At 35.7% G+C, this 17,414-nt stretch overlaps 1 protein-coding gene across 3 annotated transcripts in view; it reads right to left on the minus strand.

The window, feature by feature from the left end:
* The window catches only part of LOC106877594 (alpha-catulin), a 329,504-nt gene that overhangs the window by 159,828 nt on the left and 152,262 nt on the right, over positions 1–17,414 (minus strand). For all 3 annotated transcript variants that reach the window (XM_052973445.1, XM_052973457.1, XM_052973451.1), the window contains one exon: positions 6,387–6,576. In XM_052973445.1, the coding sequence (XP_052829405.1) occupies positions 6,387–6,576 (190 nt within the window). The remainder of the gene's footprint in view (positions 1–6,386; positions 6,577–17,414) is intronic.

A 17,414-nucleotide genomic window follows, 5' to 3' on the forward strand; every position in this document is an offset into this window, starting at 1 on the left:
GAGAGACACAGAGAGAGAGACAGAGAGAGAGACAGAGAGAGAGAGAGAGAGAAAGAGAGAGAGAGAGAGAGAGAAAGAGAGAGAGAGAGAGAAAGAGAGAGAGAGAGAGAGAAGTTGCCCAGTTTAACACCTCGTCTGGCACTTGGGTATCTACTCAATTTTAAGTATCAGCACTACTTCTCTCCAGTCTGAATATAATTTCCTCCTTCCTGCTAGTCTTGGAGACTCTCAAAAAGATCATGACCACTACACTTCCCCTTCAAGGTGGATGGATGGGTGGATGGACAGACAGATGGATAGATGGATGGAGGAAAGGATGGATGGATGGATGAATGGATAGGTATAAGCAGGCAGACAGACTTGATTTTTTTAATGACTATTAAATGTAGTAACTGTCTGTAGAACTGTTTCATTTGAAGAATAAGTCAGAGGAGGCTGGAAGAAAGAGAGGGAGTAGTTCCAGTTTCAATAGTTTCTGTAAATATATAACAAACACACAAATACATTATATTGTTTGTAATTATCAAGAAATTTATAAGTACAATGGTTATATTGAATAAATAATACAATACAGACCATGCTTATAGAAAACATTCAGATAGTCTGAGACAGTTACAATGACCAAACTAGAAAATAACCAGACCATGGAATATTCAAACACCAAAGCAAAATACTGCGACAATAATTTAGGGTTAGAAAGAAAACATTAGATATTATTTCAGTAACTTACAAATATTCCAATAACTGTAGCTATTTGTGTTAATCTCTAAATATTTGAATTCTGTTACATGAAATCTAACACTGGCCTCACATGACTTTGCTTTCTGAAAAGTTATAAGCTACATCCCAACTACACACCCCTTCCAAATTCATTGCAAACTTCCCAAGTTGCATTACCCCTAGTGTTTCCATTCATTATCCGCTCACATAATCTCTTACTCCTCTACCATATTCTAATTAAATTGAAATAACAAACACTGCCCATAGACTATTCATTTCTTTTTTTTTCTTTCATACATTGTTTATTCCATCTGAAATTGGGTTAACAGTTAGATATACAATTTTTTTTTATATATATTATACCAGATGCTTAAAAAAAAAGGAAATCTTACAGAAAAATTTTTTTTTTTTTTCCTATTCCCCACCCATCTCTTTTCTCTAACACACAAACAGGTACAGACAGATACACAAGCAGGCGGGACATACATGAGAGGGGCACGCTCAGGAAAACAAGACAAGTGGGGTGGCGGGGGGGATCATACAAGGACACACATGAGAGTGGCACGCAGGGACACACAGACAAAGACACATACACAACACAGACTTTTACTTCCTTCACTTTTTAGTATTAAGCCATTTAGCAAACTGACAGGTTCATTCCCCAGGTTAGCTCTATCTAAGTCCAGCTTAGTATTAAGTTCACAGAGGTTCTACACTAACCACATTCCCAATCCTTCCTCTTCAGAATATCATCATCTCTGGAACTGCTATCCTTCTGACTATGTTTGTTTTTTCTTTTCCACAACCATCAAGTTTAAGCAGAACATCAACCACATCAATCTTAATGGTCAGTTTTGCAAAGTTTCCAGACACAATCATCAAAATAAAGCTTATAAATTTAAGAAAACTTGCTACTCCATGTTTGTATTCCACATGTGAATAACTGCAGCTGGAGACTTTAGACACATGCATGCACACACACACACACCTGGAAACAGGGCAACAGGGTGCAGAAAATATTACTCAACAAATTCCATCTGACCCATAAAAGCATGGAAAAGTGGATGTTAAATTGATTACACATACATGTGCGTGCATGCACGCACGCACGCACGCACACACACACACACACACACACACACACACACACACACACACACACACACACACACATTGTGGTTGGAGATTGTTACAGTCAGGGTGAACCACAAAGTAAAAAAATTAATGAAATAGAGGGTAAATTTATTTAATAACTGAGCCTTACATGACTAGAACTGTTGCATCCTGGCATATTTAGTCATCATCCTCTGACAAATTACTCAGAAATACAACAGTATTAACCCTGCAAGAGTCATTGTGTGCATACAGACAGACAGACAAGCCTCAAGTTTCTTCAAATTCATGGAAGCATAGAAAAGTGAACATTATTATTACACACACACGTGTGTGCAGTCATTTATAGCCACAACTTGAGTCTACTTCGCACATGAAAGATGGGTAGTTATTGATTTTTTTTATTATCTTGTATTGTTTTTATACAACGAAGAAATAACAAATTTGGTCAAAAGAACAACTTAACAGTATTTTGATGAGAATATTCTTCAGAAAGACTGCTTCATTAAAAGACATTACCAATTAATTGAAGACTCTTTTGCAATAAACGAACAATGACCAGGTTTGATCAGATTACTTTTGATAAAAACGATTAGTTAACTTCATTTAGAAGTGTTCATAAAACTGATTTTAATTAAGAAAAATAATTATTTGATCCTATAAATACTCAGAATGAAAAAGGAGTGGAGATGTTAGAAATAGCATATGAATATTGAGGGGTGAATTGGAGAGAGAGAGGGATTGTGTGATGAGTGGAGGGAGACAGACAGACAGACAGAGAGCATATATGTAATGAAGAGGGAATGTGTGTGATGAAAGGAGGGGGGAAGGGAGAGATAGAGAGAATGTGTGATGAAGAGTGTGTGAAGAAGGAAGAGAGAATGTATGTGAAGAAGAGAAAGAGAGAATGTGTGATGAAGAGAGAGAGAGAAAGAGTGTGTGCGTGTGTGTGATGAAAAGAGAGAGAGCATGATGAAGAGAGAGAGAGAGAGAGAGAGAGAATGTGTGTTGTGCGTGTGATCAGAGAGAGAGAGTGTGTATGGTGTGTATGTGATGAAAAGCAATAAAGAAAAAGAAAAGAGAAAGAACATGTAAGTGATGAGGGAGAATAGAACAGATTGTAAGTGAGAGAATATGTAAGAGATTAAGAGAGTGGGAAGCTGAGATTTCAGAAAAAAGATATTAAAAGAGAGAGGGAGTAAGTTGGGGAGAGAGGTAAGAGAGAGGGAGAATAGAGAGAGAGAGAGAGAGAAAATGATAAAAAGGAAGTGACAAAACAACAGAGAGAGAGAGAGAGAGAGAGAGAGAGAGAGAGAGAGAGAGAGTGTGCATGAAAGATTGGTGTCAAAGATAACTAATCAATAGAATTCATATTCTTTTAATTCTAAGAAAACAAAACATTAAAATTGTAAAAATGCACAAAAAAAAATAGTGTGAGAAATGTGTTTGACAAAGAAAAAAACATCTGAGTGAATAATTTTGGTTAGAGTTTGTATAGTTTGGTGTTAGTTGTAACATCTACAAACAAAGGTAAATCACAACTAACTGACACTGGTTCAGAGAACATGAAGATAAATAGATAAAGAAATAAAAACTGGAGAAATTCCTATCAGGTAAACAAAAAGCAAAAAGAAAAATATACGAATTCTCTCCAACTTTTTCCTTTTCATTCCATAATTTCAATCGTCTAATGCTGCTTCAAATTATGGAGATATGATTATTTCCCTTGTAATAGCTGTGACCCTTAGTGGGACCACATCATCATCATCATCATCATGTTTGAAATACAATTTTAAAACCTAACAAATGAATATTACATCATAGACTAAGAAAAATTACTTATCCACGAAAATAGATATTAACACTAGATATATATTACTATTTACTTCGTTTTATTACTGCTTAGTTTTATTCGTTGAGTTTTTTTGGGGGTCCATTTTGTTTTTCTTTAATGGTATTTTTTTTAAAGGAAAGAGAGAAGTTTTAATACAAGACAAAAACAATATCATGTTATTGAAATCTTGAAAGATTCCATTAATTCATATTTTCTTTTTTCTTGTATTGACAAATCACAGAAACTTTCACACACAGATTTTTTCTGCTAATAAACATCAATGTAGTCATATGCCACTCTCCATCACCCCTACCCCTAAAAATAAGAAAGTGACCTGGTAACAAAGTGATTGATTTTAAGCTCAAATATACAGTTTTAAGCAAAAGGTGAAGAATATTTAGCCCTTTTGTTACCATATTTTTTTTTAAATACTGTTTCAATTTTGAAAATAGCAAAGAATTTCTTCAAATAACTGTCCAATATCAATCTAATGTTTGGAACAAATTAACATGAAATTTCAGTGGAAAGTTTTTATTTAGATTCAAAGGAAGGTTAACCGAGAAGATAGTTTTTGTGTGTGGCAGATGCACAGGGGCAATAAACACCAAAGATGTACAGAAAACAGATTCCATCACATGCCAGGGGGAGAAACTAGAAGTAATTGATAGCTTCCGTTACCTAGGCGACCAAGTATGTAATGGGGGTGGATGCTCTGAGAGTGTAGCTACTAGAATAAGGATAGCCTGGGCAAAGTTCAGAAAGCTCCTACCTCTGCTGGTAACAAAGGGCCTCTCACTTAGAGTGAAAGGCAGACCGTATGATGCCTGTGTGCAAATAGCCATGCTACACAACAGTGAAACATGGCCCATGACTGCTGAGGATATGCATAGGCTTGAAAGAAATGAAGCTAGTATGATCCGCTGGATGTGTAATGTCAGTGCACACACACGACAGAGTGTAAGTGCCCTGAGAGAAATGTTGGACATAAGAAGCATCAGATGTGGTGTGGTCATATACTGCATATGGATGAGAAAAGCTGTGTGAAGAAGTGTCACAACCTAACAGTGAAAGAAACCCATGGAAGAGGTAGACACAAGAAGACATGGTATGAGGTGGTGAAGCATGACCTTTGAATATTGGGCTGACCTTTGAATATTGGGCTTCACAGAGGCAATGGCAAGACGCTAAGACCTTTGGAGATATGCTGTGATTGAAAAGACCCGGCAAGCAAAGTGAGATCACAGCCAAGGCCAATACCAGTGTCACATAACCAGCCCATTTAAAAGTACCCTTGAATCATTGGGCAATACACAGTGCTTGAGAAGACCTATTGAGTCAAGTGAGATCGAAATCATAGTCGTAGCTGATGGCAGTGTCACCTGACTGGCACCCATGCTGGTGGCACGTAATAAGCACCATTTGAGCGTGGATCAATACCAGTGCCACCTGACTGGCTCCTTGTGCCAGTGGCACATAAAAAGCACCATCCAAATGTGATCGATGCCAGTGCCACCTGACTGGCTCCTATGCTGGTGGCACGTAAAAAGTACCCACTACACTGTCGGAGTGGTTGGCATTAGGAAGGGCATCCAGCTGTAGAAACCATGCCAGATCAGATTGGAGCCTGGTGCAGCCTACTGGCTTGCTAGTCCTCAGTCAAACCGTCCAAGCCATGCCAGCATGAAAAGTGGACATTAAATGATGATGATGATTCCTTTAAAACAGAAAATTTGTGGCATAGAAGCAGGGGTGGTGTTGGGCAAGTTGGTATGAAGAAGGTTAATAAAGTATGACAACACAATGTAAACAAAGTCAGACCACATGTTAAGAGATGAATATCACCCAATGATGATTTCACATTGACATCTTGCAAGTGCTTGACTAGAACTTTATAATGAAAAATTTATAATAAAAGTTTGCTTAATTGAAATTCAACATGTTTTCTATAAGCAACACTGAATATTCCTTCCCTGTTTATCAATGAAGTCATCAGTAAAATAAACAAACAAACAAGACCCATCTAGAAAGAGAGGACTTTTGTTTTGACATAAGTCTTATCTTCACCACCATCATTCTATATCCAACTTCCATGGTGGTATGGGTTGGATGGATCACCACAGACAGAGTCAGTACATATTCATGGTTCCAGTTCACTTAAATGGCTTGAGGATTACAACTCGTGTTTCATTTATGGTTTGATTTCTACACTCTGATGCCCTTCCTAACACCAACCATGTTTGAGTTTTTATCAGGGTGTTTTTCACAGCATCATTAGAGAGGTGCCATGTCTTCAACAAGACTAAAGGCTACTCACAACCTTACAATTCACAGAGTGTACTGGGTGTGTAGTTTTCATAACATCAACATTAGAGATGGTAATTGTATCCTTGTCATGACTAAAGAGACCTCAGGACCCTACATCTTTACTCACAAACAAACCTCTTTACAAAGAGAGAAATGCATGGCTGCCAGAGGCATGAAAGAGAATGACTGAGTAATAAGAGGGACACATGACAGGGAGTGAATAATAGAGGTTGATTACTTATCCCTATCATGTGTTCCTCTTATCCCCATAAAGGTAATTTGTATTCAAAGATAAGCCTGTATATTATTCAAGGCAAAAAAAATAAAGTGATAACAAAAGACAATGTGACCCAGAAGGTAGAAGCAATAAAAGAGCCCCAGGATGTGTGGGTGAAATTCAAAGAGGATAACTTACCTGCCTGCCTTGCCTCTTGACATGCTTCACACATTTCATTTTTAATCTCAGGGTTTTCTTCAGCTATAGACTCTCCAACAGACACAAACTTTCCTACAGCCCGGTTCACAACTTGCCCAACTTGTACTAATACTCGCAGTGTCTTCTCTGATACTTTAGTTTTTTCTTTATGGTTTACCAGTGTTGTTATCTACAAAGTAAAACAAAAAAAAAAACATGAATTTCTCTCTTGAAACATAGGCACACACATGCGCACATACATGCATGCATGCATGTGTGACACACGCACAAGCAATGGGTCTCAGAATACCCGAGCAGAAGTTTTTGAGTTATTTGTCCACCTGGGCTACTAGGCTCATTGAATTAATAAGTGGATGAGTATTCCATGAATACATGAAAACTTAACAAAATTCTCAGGTGGCATCAGCACAAGACGTTGACAAGGCAAGACCTTTGAATTATATGTGCAATTCAACTTATGAGCTTCTATACAGTTTCTATACACTTGAGATGCGATGCAATGGGAACAAACTTGGAACCTCTGTGTGGAGGGGGATGGGGGCAGGCACAGGCATGGCTGAGTAGTTAAGAAATTCACTTCACAACCATATGATTATCGTTGTTACTTTAAACAATAATTATTCAATTAACTGAAACTGACCCAACCTTCCAAATTCTATGAACTTATACACCAACACCTCATCTTAAGTCCATATCCTCTTGAATACTCACTTTCTTGTACCTTGAGACTATGCTCTGACCCTTCATCACCACCATCATTGTCTTCTTTCCAGTTACTCCCACCCTTGAATAATGCAAGGTAGCCCTATAAGGAAGTCAACTTTGTCTGTCCCTCTGTCATACTTTAGCCTCTCAACACCTGGCACAAAGCTACAACTCCACTCAATTGAGGGGTCTTTCTTTGTCTCACTAGTGCTAGCATCACAAGAAAAGCACCTAGTATACTCCATAAAATGCTTGACATTAGGAAGAGCATCCAGCTGTAGAGATTATGACTAAACAGACATTGGAGCTCAATACAGTTTTCTCCAACTCATTAGATCCTGTCAAACTGTTCAACCCATGCCAGCATGAAAAAAACACGTTAACTGAGGATTTCATCTAATTAAAATCTCTCAGCAACTTAACTGATTTGACAAAGAATACATTTCTTCAGCTTATTCAACAAAATAGTTAATATATAAACATCTAAAAGTCTCAAGTTGAAATAACTGTATTTTCACAGGAATTAATATTTTTCACCTCATCTTACTAAGGTGAGAGAGAGAGAGAAGAAAGCAAACAACAATATATTTTTACTTTAAGTAATACTGAAACTGCTAACCCAATATTAAACAGACGTCTGAGTCATTCATACATTCAGATGACATATTTTACTGCTTCAATTCAACTTGACAATGATCAAGCTAGTGGATTAACTAATCGAAAATTCAATATTGTATTTAATTATGTGCATACATTAATTATTTATTATTTATATTTAATGTAGTGTATCCTCTCTTAGAGAAAGTTCAGGGAGCCGTTACTTCTGCTGATTCAAATGGTCTCTCTCTGAGACTAAAGGGTAGATTGTGTGATGTTTGTGTATGAAGCGTGATTCACTGGAGTAAGGCATTAGTGTTTCAATCTTGTTGTGTGTGTCTCTCTTCTCTTAAAGCTACCCCAAACCAAGAAATCTAACAAGAGTTTAGGTTCTTATTCAGTAAATTATTCAGAATTCAGCAAACAACTTATTTGCTGAGGCATACTGATGTATGCCAACCCATAAATAATCATCATGTGCACGTGTCTCAAAGTGTCCTTATTTCAATGAGTTGAGTGTATTATGAACACAATCATCTGAAAGGAGACGTTGTTCACCAATGGCAAAATACAATAACAATTGGTATATATTTGCATCTGAATCTGCTGGAACATATTAAGAATGAACATGTCATCATTCTAATTCTCACTGCTCAGCGTTGATTTAAAATATAGAAAGATTAACACAAAAATTGGAAACCAAAATGTACACAAATGCTAATGAAAAAAAATACTAGATAATTAGAAATGGATGTATGTTTTTGCACTAACACGTAATTTCCTCATTCAAAAATTAAGTTATACACGCTATCACTATTCAATACTTAACAGCAAAGTTTTCATACTGCATATTGATCATGGAGAAGGTGATTGATAGGCTGTTGCAACTCTAATTAGCAAGGTGAAACAACAAAACCAATCTTCAATTAAAAACCTAACACATTTCCACTCAAGTTGTTGATTCATTCGTCTTTACATCTAATAAATATAACAATCATACATAATATTAAAACATTTTATCATGCCACACAAAAATATCAATCCTTTTGTTATATTATTATAAATTAACTACATTGCTTATGTGTTTCAATTATTTATAAGGTCTATTAGTAATATTAATCCTGGTGTCTTTATCTTTTACTTGTTTCAGTCATTAGACTGCAGCCTTGAAGAATTTTTAGTCACACAAACTGACCCCAGTTCTTATCCTATCAGTCTCTTTTGCTGAACTGCTAAGTAACGGGGATGTACATACATCAACACTGCTTGTCAAGCAGTGTTGGGGGACAAGCATGAACACAAAGGCAAACGCACACACACACACACAACGAGCTTCATTCAGTTTTGTCTACCAAATCCACTTACAAGCCTTTGGTCAGCTTGAGGCTATAGAAGACACTTACCCAAGGTGGCATGCAGTGGGACTGAACTCAAAATCATGTAGTTGAGAAGCAAGCTTCTTACCACACAGTCACACAAATCTAACATGAAATTATTATTATTAAGCAAGATTTTAATTTTGGTTTAAAGCAGGCAATTTTGCATCCAAGAACCAGGTAATGGTCTTGTGCAGATTGGTATGAAAATGATTCCTGCCAAGTATGGAAGCTAAACATGTATTTTCAAGTTTTTTTTTTTTTTAAACTCAAATATTCATGACTGGTGCTTCTTCTAAACAATTTTTTTCTTTTAATTTCTTTAAAAATAAAATTTACATTCTACTTGGAAAGTATCCTACTACTGACTTGTAACAATATCATACAGTCATCAAAACAAACTTAAAAGCAATTTTTAGACAATTTTTAAATGGTTATCTATTCTTTCCATAATTTTCTACATAAATGTATTTAAATATATTACTGTTTTTGTCTACTTTTAGAATGAAAACAAAACCCTGACTTGGTATCAAAGGAAATAAGAAGAATTAAGTCATGTTAAAGCTGGAAAGCGGAGTATTTTCCAATCGAAGTCAGATGTAGAGGGTTTGTTGGACACAGTGTGAGACGATTGTTGTTATAGTTAGGCCTAACTCTTCGTAAAGTAAATACCACCATGATCGATATCCAAACTACAGTGGAAAAGGTTAGCCACTGGATTTGGTTAAAAAGAGACGATGAGCGATGGCTAGAAGAATATTGAGCTTTATTTGATAACCAGTTGATCTAGCAAGCGGGGCCTCATATCAGTGAGGGGGACTGGTGCATATTGATGCCATCAAGAGGAAGGCCCTAAAACGGTGTACATTCTCTCCTGATGACCCCATACATTTGCTGGCTTCTGGTATGCACAGTTCTCAATTGGTAGCACTTGCATGTGCAAGTTGTTTGCAAAACATCTCATGTATGGTTATACAAAAAGATATTCAAACATTAAGTGAAAAATCATTCAATACAAGTGTGTAGCACTATAAAAATTTATTTCTTCAAAGGTTGGCAAGGACTTCAAAGATTTATCAATGGTCAACTTCGACAGTTTGACGATGCTGATCATCAGTGAACCTTCAAATTTACTATCAACCTTTAGTTTCCTTTGTAAAAATAAAAATTATAACAAAAATGATACTATAATTGGTGTAAATTAATTAACAGAATTATAGAATACAGTTACTAAAAGTAAAAACTAAATTTATCATTAAACAAAAGTGGAAGGGTGTTGTTGTTTTATTTTTTTTTTAAGTAATTTATGAGTGTATAATTAAAGGACTGGAAGTTCAGAAGCTGTACAAGAGCAGAATGTCAACTTATTTAAAAGGCAGTCAATCAGTAACTAAAAAGTCATTTATTAAGAAGCCAATAGAGTCCAACAGTTTTATTGAAGTAAAGTAAATGTGGAAGTAGTCAAAAGTGAGAGCGTGCAACATAGAAAGGGAGGATAAGGGGGAGGAGGAGAGAATAAATGGACAAAGAGAAAAAAATGTCAAAATACAAACAAGATAAAATTATTGAAAGTCATACAATGGAGTATATGATATGCCAAACTGCCAATGTATTAACAATAATTAATTTACTTCAGTCTTGGTCTCATTTCTTCCTTTCCAGTTCTAAAAGGCTTCATGACTTAACAATGACATGATTTATTTTGGTGTCATGTTACTCCAAGAACCAGCCTGTAGGATCCTGCAATATGGAAAGTCAGTATCCTCCACACTTTATATGAAATCTATTAAACATTTACTTTTAGTTGCTTACTGACAATAAAAGTCCAAGTACCTTAAAAACCAAAAGAATTTTATTTAAAAAAAAAAATCTTACTGATTTTTAATTATAAAGAATACGAAGGCCACGAAAGAAATTTTAGAAATTAAAACCAATAATTTGAAAGATGAGATGAGAAATGAATAAAAAAGAAAGAAAATAGAACATTGATCTCTTCAAATATTGAGTAGCAGAAATGTCAGTGCCAAAACAAAAGGTTGAGGTGTGTGTGTATATTGGGTCAGATAGATTTTACTAAGGCAGATTTTCTCTAAGATTCCCTTCCTATCACCAATTCATACCGGTTTCCAAGCAAGATAATATGTCCCCAAGGCCAGACATGTTTTTGTAGAACGTTAGAAAAGGTTGGTATTGCTTATAGAACAATGACACTTTTACAACTATCTTACAATATCAAGACAAAGTAACACAAACATATCTACCAAATCCATTCACAAGTCTTTACTCAACCCAGGCTATAGTACAAGGCACTTGTCCGTGGTTCCATGCACTGGGACAGAACCTGAAACCATGTAGTTGGGAAGCAAGCTTAACTACACAGCCACACTGCAACCTACTATATCTATCCACACATTATTTATTTATATATATACTTTTACTTGTTTTAGGCATTTGGCTGCAGCCATGCTGGAGCACTACCTTTAGTTGAACAAATCGACCCCAGGACTTATTCTTTGTAAGTCAAGTACTTATTCTATAGGTCTCTTTTGCCAAACCGCTAAGTTATAGGGATATAAACACACCAACATCGGTTGTCAAATGATGGTGTGGGGTGGGGGGCAAACACAGACACACACAAATATATATATATATATATATATATATGACGGGCTTCTTTCAGTTTCCGTCTGCCAAATTCACTCACTCGGGTCAGCCTGAGGCTATAGCAGAAGACACTTGCCCAAGGTGCCAAGCAGTGGGACTGTACCCGGAACCATGTGGTTGGGAAACAAGCTTCTTACCACACAGCCACGCCTGCACCTATATATATTGTTGTATTTCAGGATGGTCATTTTCTTTTTTGTCACACACACACACACACACACACACACACACACACACACACAAATATACCGACACATGCACACACACACACACACACACACACTTTGACCACCACCACTAATCTCCCAAGCTTGAATGTGCTAGTTTTTAATTTTACCCATTGCAAGAAACTATGTCTGGTGGTTGTAAACATGAAATCATTATCAAGAGAAAGTTAACTCATAAACATATGCAAGCATGTACATGCACACAGCTGAAACTAAAAGTCACAAAGCCTTCTAGAAATACATCAAGACCTGGAAAAAGTATCAGCTAAATGTGCAAAGTGATGATTTGTAATTATTCACTGTGTGTCTATTCATTATTGGTCTCTCGTCATTTCTGTATTCTCACATAAGTTCAATGAAATTTTTAGCATAAAGAAACCAGCATCTTTTTCATAACACTCCATTTCCAAGTCAAGTTACAGTTTATTCACAACCACATTTTTTATGATAGCTAATGATAAGCCAAACAAAATTCATACTTATCTTACAGTAGTATCTTTATGTCACTTATATGACTGCCAGCACATGCTATCATAGTCATCCTTTGCTAATGCAAACTCAATGCTAATAATTCAGAGAAACAGGGGCTGATAACAGCAAATCACCACTGATAGACAAAAGACACAGGAACTAACCTTAGCTGATCACAACTCCACACACGTTTATTGCTGTCAAGTAGGTTGTAAATATCTTCTTTAATCACTGTTCATATGATAAAAGGGATCATTTCATTATAATGTAGTCGGCCTTTTTCATCTTTGGTTAACAGTATTGTGGAGATTGGTGTTCTGGCTGTTTCTAGAAGCAACTCCCTAGCCCCAAGAACACTTACAATTTCACCATAAAGGAACAAGTCAATACATTTGCAACATCCATAGAGCTGCAGAAGATGCCAGATAATAATCAAATATAACTGTACATATCTGCCTTAGGGTCCCTCACTCAAAATTTCCTGTAGGGGTTTACTCCCTTAGCCCTTTATAAATGGTCAGTAAATTACTTCACAAAGCAGCAGGGGTTTATTAATATAGTAAGCATGGTTTGTGCAAAGCCAGTCCCACTCTCATGTCTTTCAAACTTGCATTAGTCTGGTGCAACAAATGCCACAAGCCTGGTAGTTATCAGGATACAGGATTTGCATGGAGTTACCTTTTCTAAGATGAGTGGCAAAAGAATTGAAAGGCCTCACCTACCCTGGGTTTATTTGAATATCTGTGATTGACCTTCTCCTGGAGGTAAATTCATAACATGCTGCTAATTAGCCCATAGCTGTGACCCTAACAGGTTCTACGAGAGGTCAGAGTAAACCTGGAGACAACAGTGCTTAAGAGATGGTTCTACACTCCTCAAAACCCTAATCAGGCCCTCACAACTGGATGCAGTTTCAAGTCATACCTAAGATTTGATATATATATATATATATATATATATATATATATATATATATAAAGTATATTCAGTTTCAGTCTTCAGAAACACTAATACTTTGCCAACAGAAACCACATGTGCCAATATGATATTTGGATTTTATCTTGACAGATGAAGGACTCCTACACTTGAAAAAGGCACAAATGGAATGGTTTCCCCACTCCCAAAACAAATAGGTAATGGTTGCCTTCATAAATCAAGTATTATATAAAATGCTGAAGATGCAAAAGAAGATATTGTCAGTGGTAGTATTCAAATCAATACAGTCTCTATGAACTGAAGATCAACTTATGGTCAAGAGTGGGAGGGGGGCTCTACCTGCATTCCTTACCTGTTTTTATAATGCAGATACACAGGAAATGAAATACCAGGTATTTACTGCCTACTGACTCTACAAAAGGTCCCAAACTTCCACTGGAGGTTAGTCAAAAATAAGCACCAAAGAGTTCCGAACAAGGACCAAAGAAATACCTGGATGAGACTGAAAAGAAATTTTTGCCATATGTGTCCAAAGTGAATCCAAAGAGACAGTCTTCAGCCATGTAATGATACAAATATTATTATTAATGCTTTTTTGTAACAACCTCTAGCAAATGTTTTGTCTTTATTCTTCTGTTGTTGCCTAAGAGAAATAGTTTCATACAAAAATTGTTTGTGAGCCTTTGTTTTAATTAAAAAGCATTAATTCCTTCTAATTTGTATTTTTCTAATTAAAATATATAAACAGTGTTAAACTACCCTTGGCATAGCACACATGCACATGGGGTGAGGGTGAGGGGCATGTGTTCATGTATATATGCCATATAGATACATTTCTAATTATAACATTAAAAATGTCTAAACATTAGACAGGAAAAAGCAATTATCCAGATTGAGTTCAATTTTTGGCTTCTTGTCTCAGGATATAATAAATATTTAATTTTTCAGAAACAAGACAATATACAATTTAACGTTGCTGATAATGTGAGTTACTGAGAAGGGCGAAAAACGCTGAGGGTGGAGTTATACAATCAATATAATCATGAGGTTGCACAATATTTTGATAACAAATGTTTTAATCATCAGTTCTATTTCATTTCAATGCATTCTAGACATGACTACCATTATGGTTCCCTAAGGCCAATATCTCCTATCTAATTTTATCTCTTTGCTAAACTTTCTGCACCAGCAATCAATACTCTAATACTAACAGCATTCACTCGCCTAAATCTCTTCACAGTATCATAACTTCCATCTTATTGCCAGCAATATAAAATACTTTTGATTTGTAAGTATTATTCAGCCATTTCCAACATCCTCTGTTACGTTATCATACAACCAAATGAAATACGAGGACACTGGTCAGCAAGAAACCATCACTAATTTCTATTTTTTTTCTCCTTGTATTGTTCATATGGAGGGGGAAATGTTTTAGAAAAAAAAAATACTCAGTTGATTGCTACAACAGTGGAACAAAACATATAAACAAAACCTACAACACAGTATCTACCACATCTAAACTGAAATATTCAGTGTCTCCTCTTAGTATGCATGAAAGGAAAGAATCACATTGAAACGAAATTTCAAGATTACAAATTTTCTTATAAAACCCTAGGCATCTCTAGAAGTCCATCAGGGATCAGAGATATGGAAGCTGTTGTTAATGTTTAATCCTAGATCTGCTCTAATCTGAGGTTAAATATTTGACATCTGGTCAAAGGTGCCCCAGCTTTTTCCACCCAGTCTGACATTCAACTATAGGACTGAATTAACATGTCCTAACTTTTTCAGATCAGTAAGGTTGAACTTAAAAGATTTGGTTGCTGTTTCTAGCAGTTTAGGTGGTGACCACTCAGAAGTTTTCTTCTGAGAGTGCTGTTGTTCATATGAAATCTAAAAAGTTAGTAGTCAATATTTGGCAAAAATAAAAGGAGTTTCATATTGATATGGTTCTGGAAAGCAAGTTTTGTACACAATGTTAACTGAAGGGCTTAGAGCAAGAGAATACAATTGAAGAATGTAATTAAAACAGTTTTGATTAGGGCAAGTAATTAGTGAGAATATCTGCATCAATGAGAAAAAGGAAGCAACAATAGTGTAACTGTGGACCAGGTTTCAATATCAGTGTATGTAAGATTTGTTAGTTGGATTTATGAATGTAATTTAAGGCACCATTGGTCAATGGAACCATACCATTTCAGACGTAAACATATTTCAGGGTGTACTTATAACCCTTTTGTCCCCAAATTTGTGTAAACATACACTGCCTTCATTCCAAATGACTTTGAAAAATAATGAAGAATTTAGAATTATAATTATCATTAAGATGGTGCTTAATGCCAATTATCATGGAATTTTGATGAAAGGCTTTAATTTTCATCAATTAAAAATGAGAAAGTTTATACCAGAAAACAAGGGGCAGTCTCAGGTGAGTTGGTATCAAAAATGTGGTTGAAAGAAAGAAATATACGAAGCTAAATAACAAGTGAGAAGCTATGCTCCTTTGTAGAAGCATTGATTGATAAATTATATATTGGACAAATACCAGTAAAATAATAGTAATCACAGGTTTCGACAGAAAATAAATATATTTATGTATTCATAATTTTAAAAATGTTCTTTTAAACTTCAGATTTCAATGGAAATAATTATCTCAAACCAATGATCCTTTGACAGCAATTTTCCATCAGTTTTACTCAACCCCCACCCCACCCACCACTGACAAAAGATACATTTTTGTAGGATATTATTTTAAATATTTTTGAAAAATAGATTTTTAATGATAAACAAACAAGAATACTAAAACCTAATTTTGCAATATGCTGGCCAACCTCAGCTTCATTTAAAACTGTTTACAAAATGTCCTTTATTTTCCATTATCTAAACAGACTGAATTCAATATTATTTACTTCAGCACTTTCTGTATTAATCAACCAAAACACACAAGTGTTTACATTTTACACCGCCAATTAGTAATGAACTTGCACACCTCTTTATTGCCTGATGCAAGATTAAGATAATTATCCACATCCCTCAAGCTTCAAAGAAATTCTTTTCTTCCAACAACAGCAACATTGCTTTTAGCAACATATTTAGCATATTAAGTAAGGGAAATTAAAGAAACAAAACATACATCAAAAATATTGTACTTCTGTTAGATACACACAAACACCTACAGAATTTCAGATAAACCTTACAACTTTCATACATAGGAAAAAAAAAAAAAACTTGACCATTAATTTTGAGAAACTGGAAGTCAGGTAAATGTCCACACTTAAGGGAAATCAAATAAATTTTAACAATTTCAAAACCTGAAATCAGAATTTGTATCTTATTTTTACTTGTTTCAGTCATTAGACTGCAGCCATGCTGGGCACTGCCTTGAAGAATGTTAGTCGAACAAATCAACCCCAGCACATTTCTTAAGCCTGGTACTTATTGTATTAGACTCTTTTACTGAACTGCTAAGTCATGGGGCATAAACATACCAACACCAGTTGTACTTGTGGAGAGCAAATACAGACACAAAGACACAAACATGTAAAAATATATAAACACACACACATATATATATATCACCTTCGTGCAGGTGACACGTAAAAGCACCTACTACACTCTCTGAGTGGTTGGCGTTAGGAAGGGCATCCAGCTGTAGAAACTCTGCCAAATTTAGATTGGAGCCTGGTGTTGCCATCCGGTTTCACCAGTCCTCAGTCAAATCGTCCAACCCATGCTAGCATGGAAAGCGGATGTTAAACGATGATGATGATGATGATGATATAAAAGAATAAGTCCTGGGCTTGATTTGTTCGACTAAAGTGGTGCTCCAGTATAGCTGCAGTCAAATGACTAAAACATGTAAAAGAATAAAAGAATATATGATAGGCTTCTCTCAGTTTCCATCTACCAAATTTACTCACAAGGCTACAGTAGAAGACACTTGCCCAAAGTGTCATGCAGTGGGATTGAATTCAGAACTATGTGGCTGGGAAGCAAACATTTTTTTATCACACAGCCACATCTGTGCATAT

The sequence above is a fragment of the Octopus bimaculoides genome, chromosome 1 (assembly GCF_001194135.2).
Source record: "Octopus bimaculoides isolate UCB-OBI-ISO-001 chromosome 1, ASM119413v2, whole genome shotgun sequence".
Taxonomy (NCBI): domain Eukaryota; kingdom Metazoa; phylum Mollusca; class Cephalopoda; order Octopoda; family Octopodidae; genus Octopus; species Octopus bimaculoides.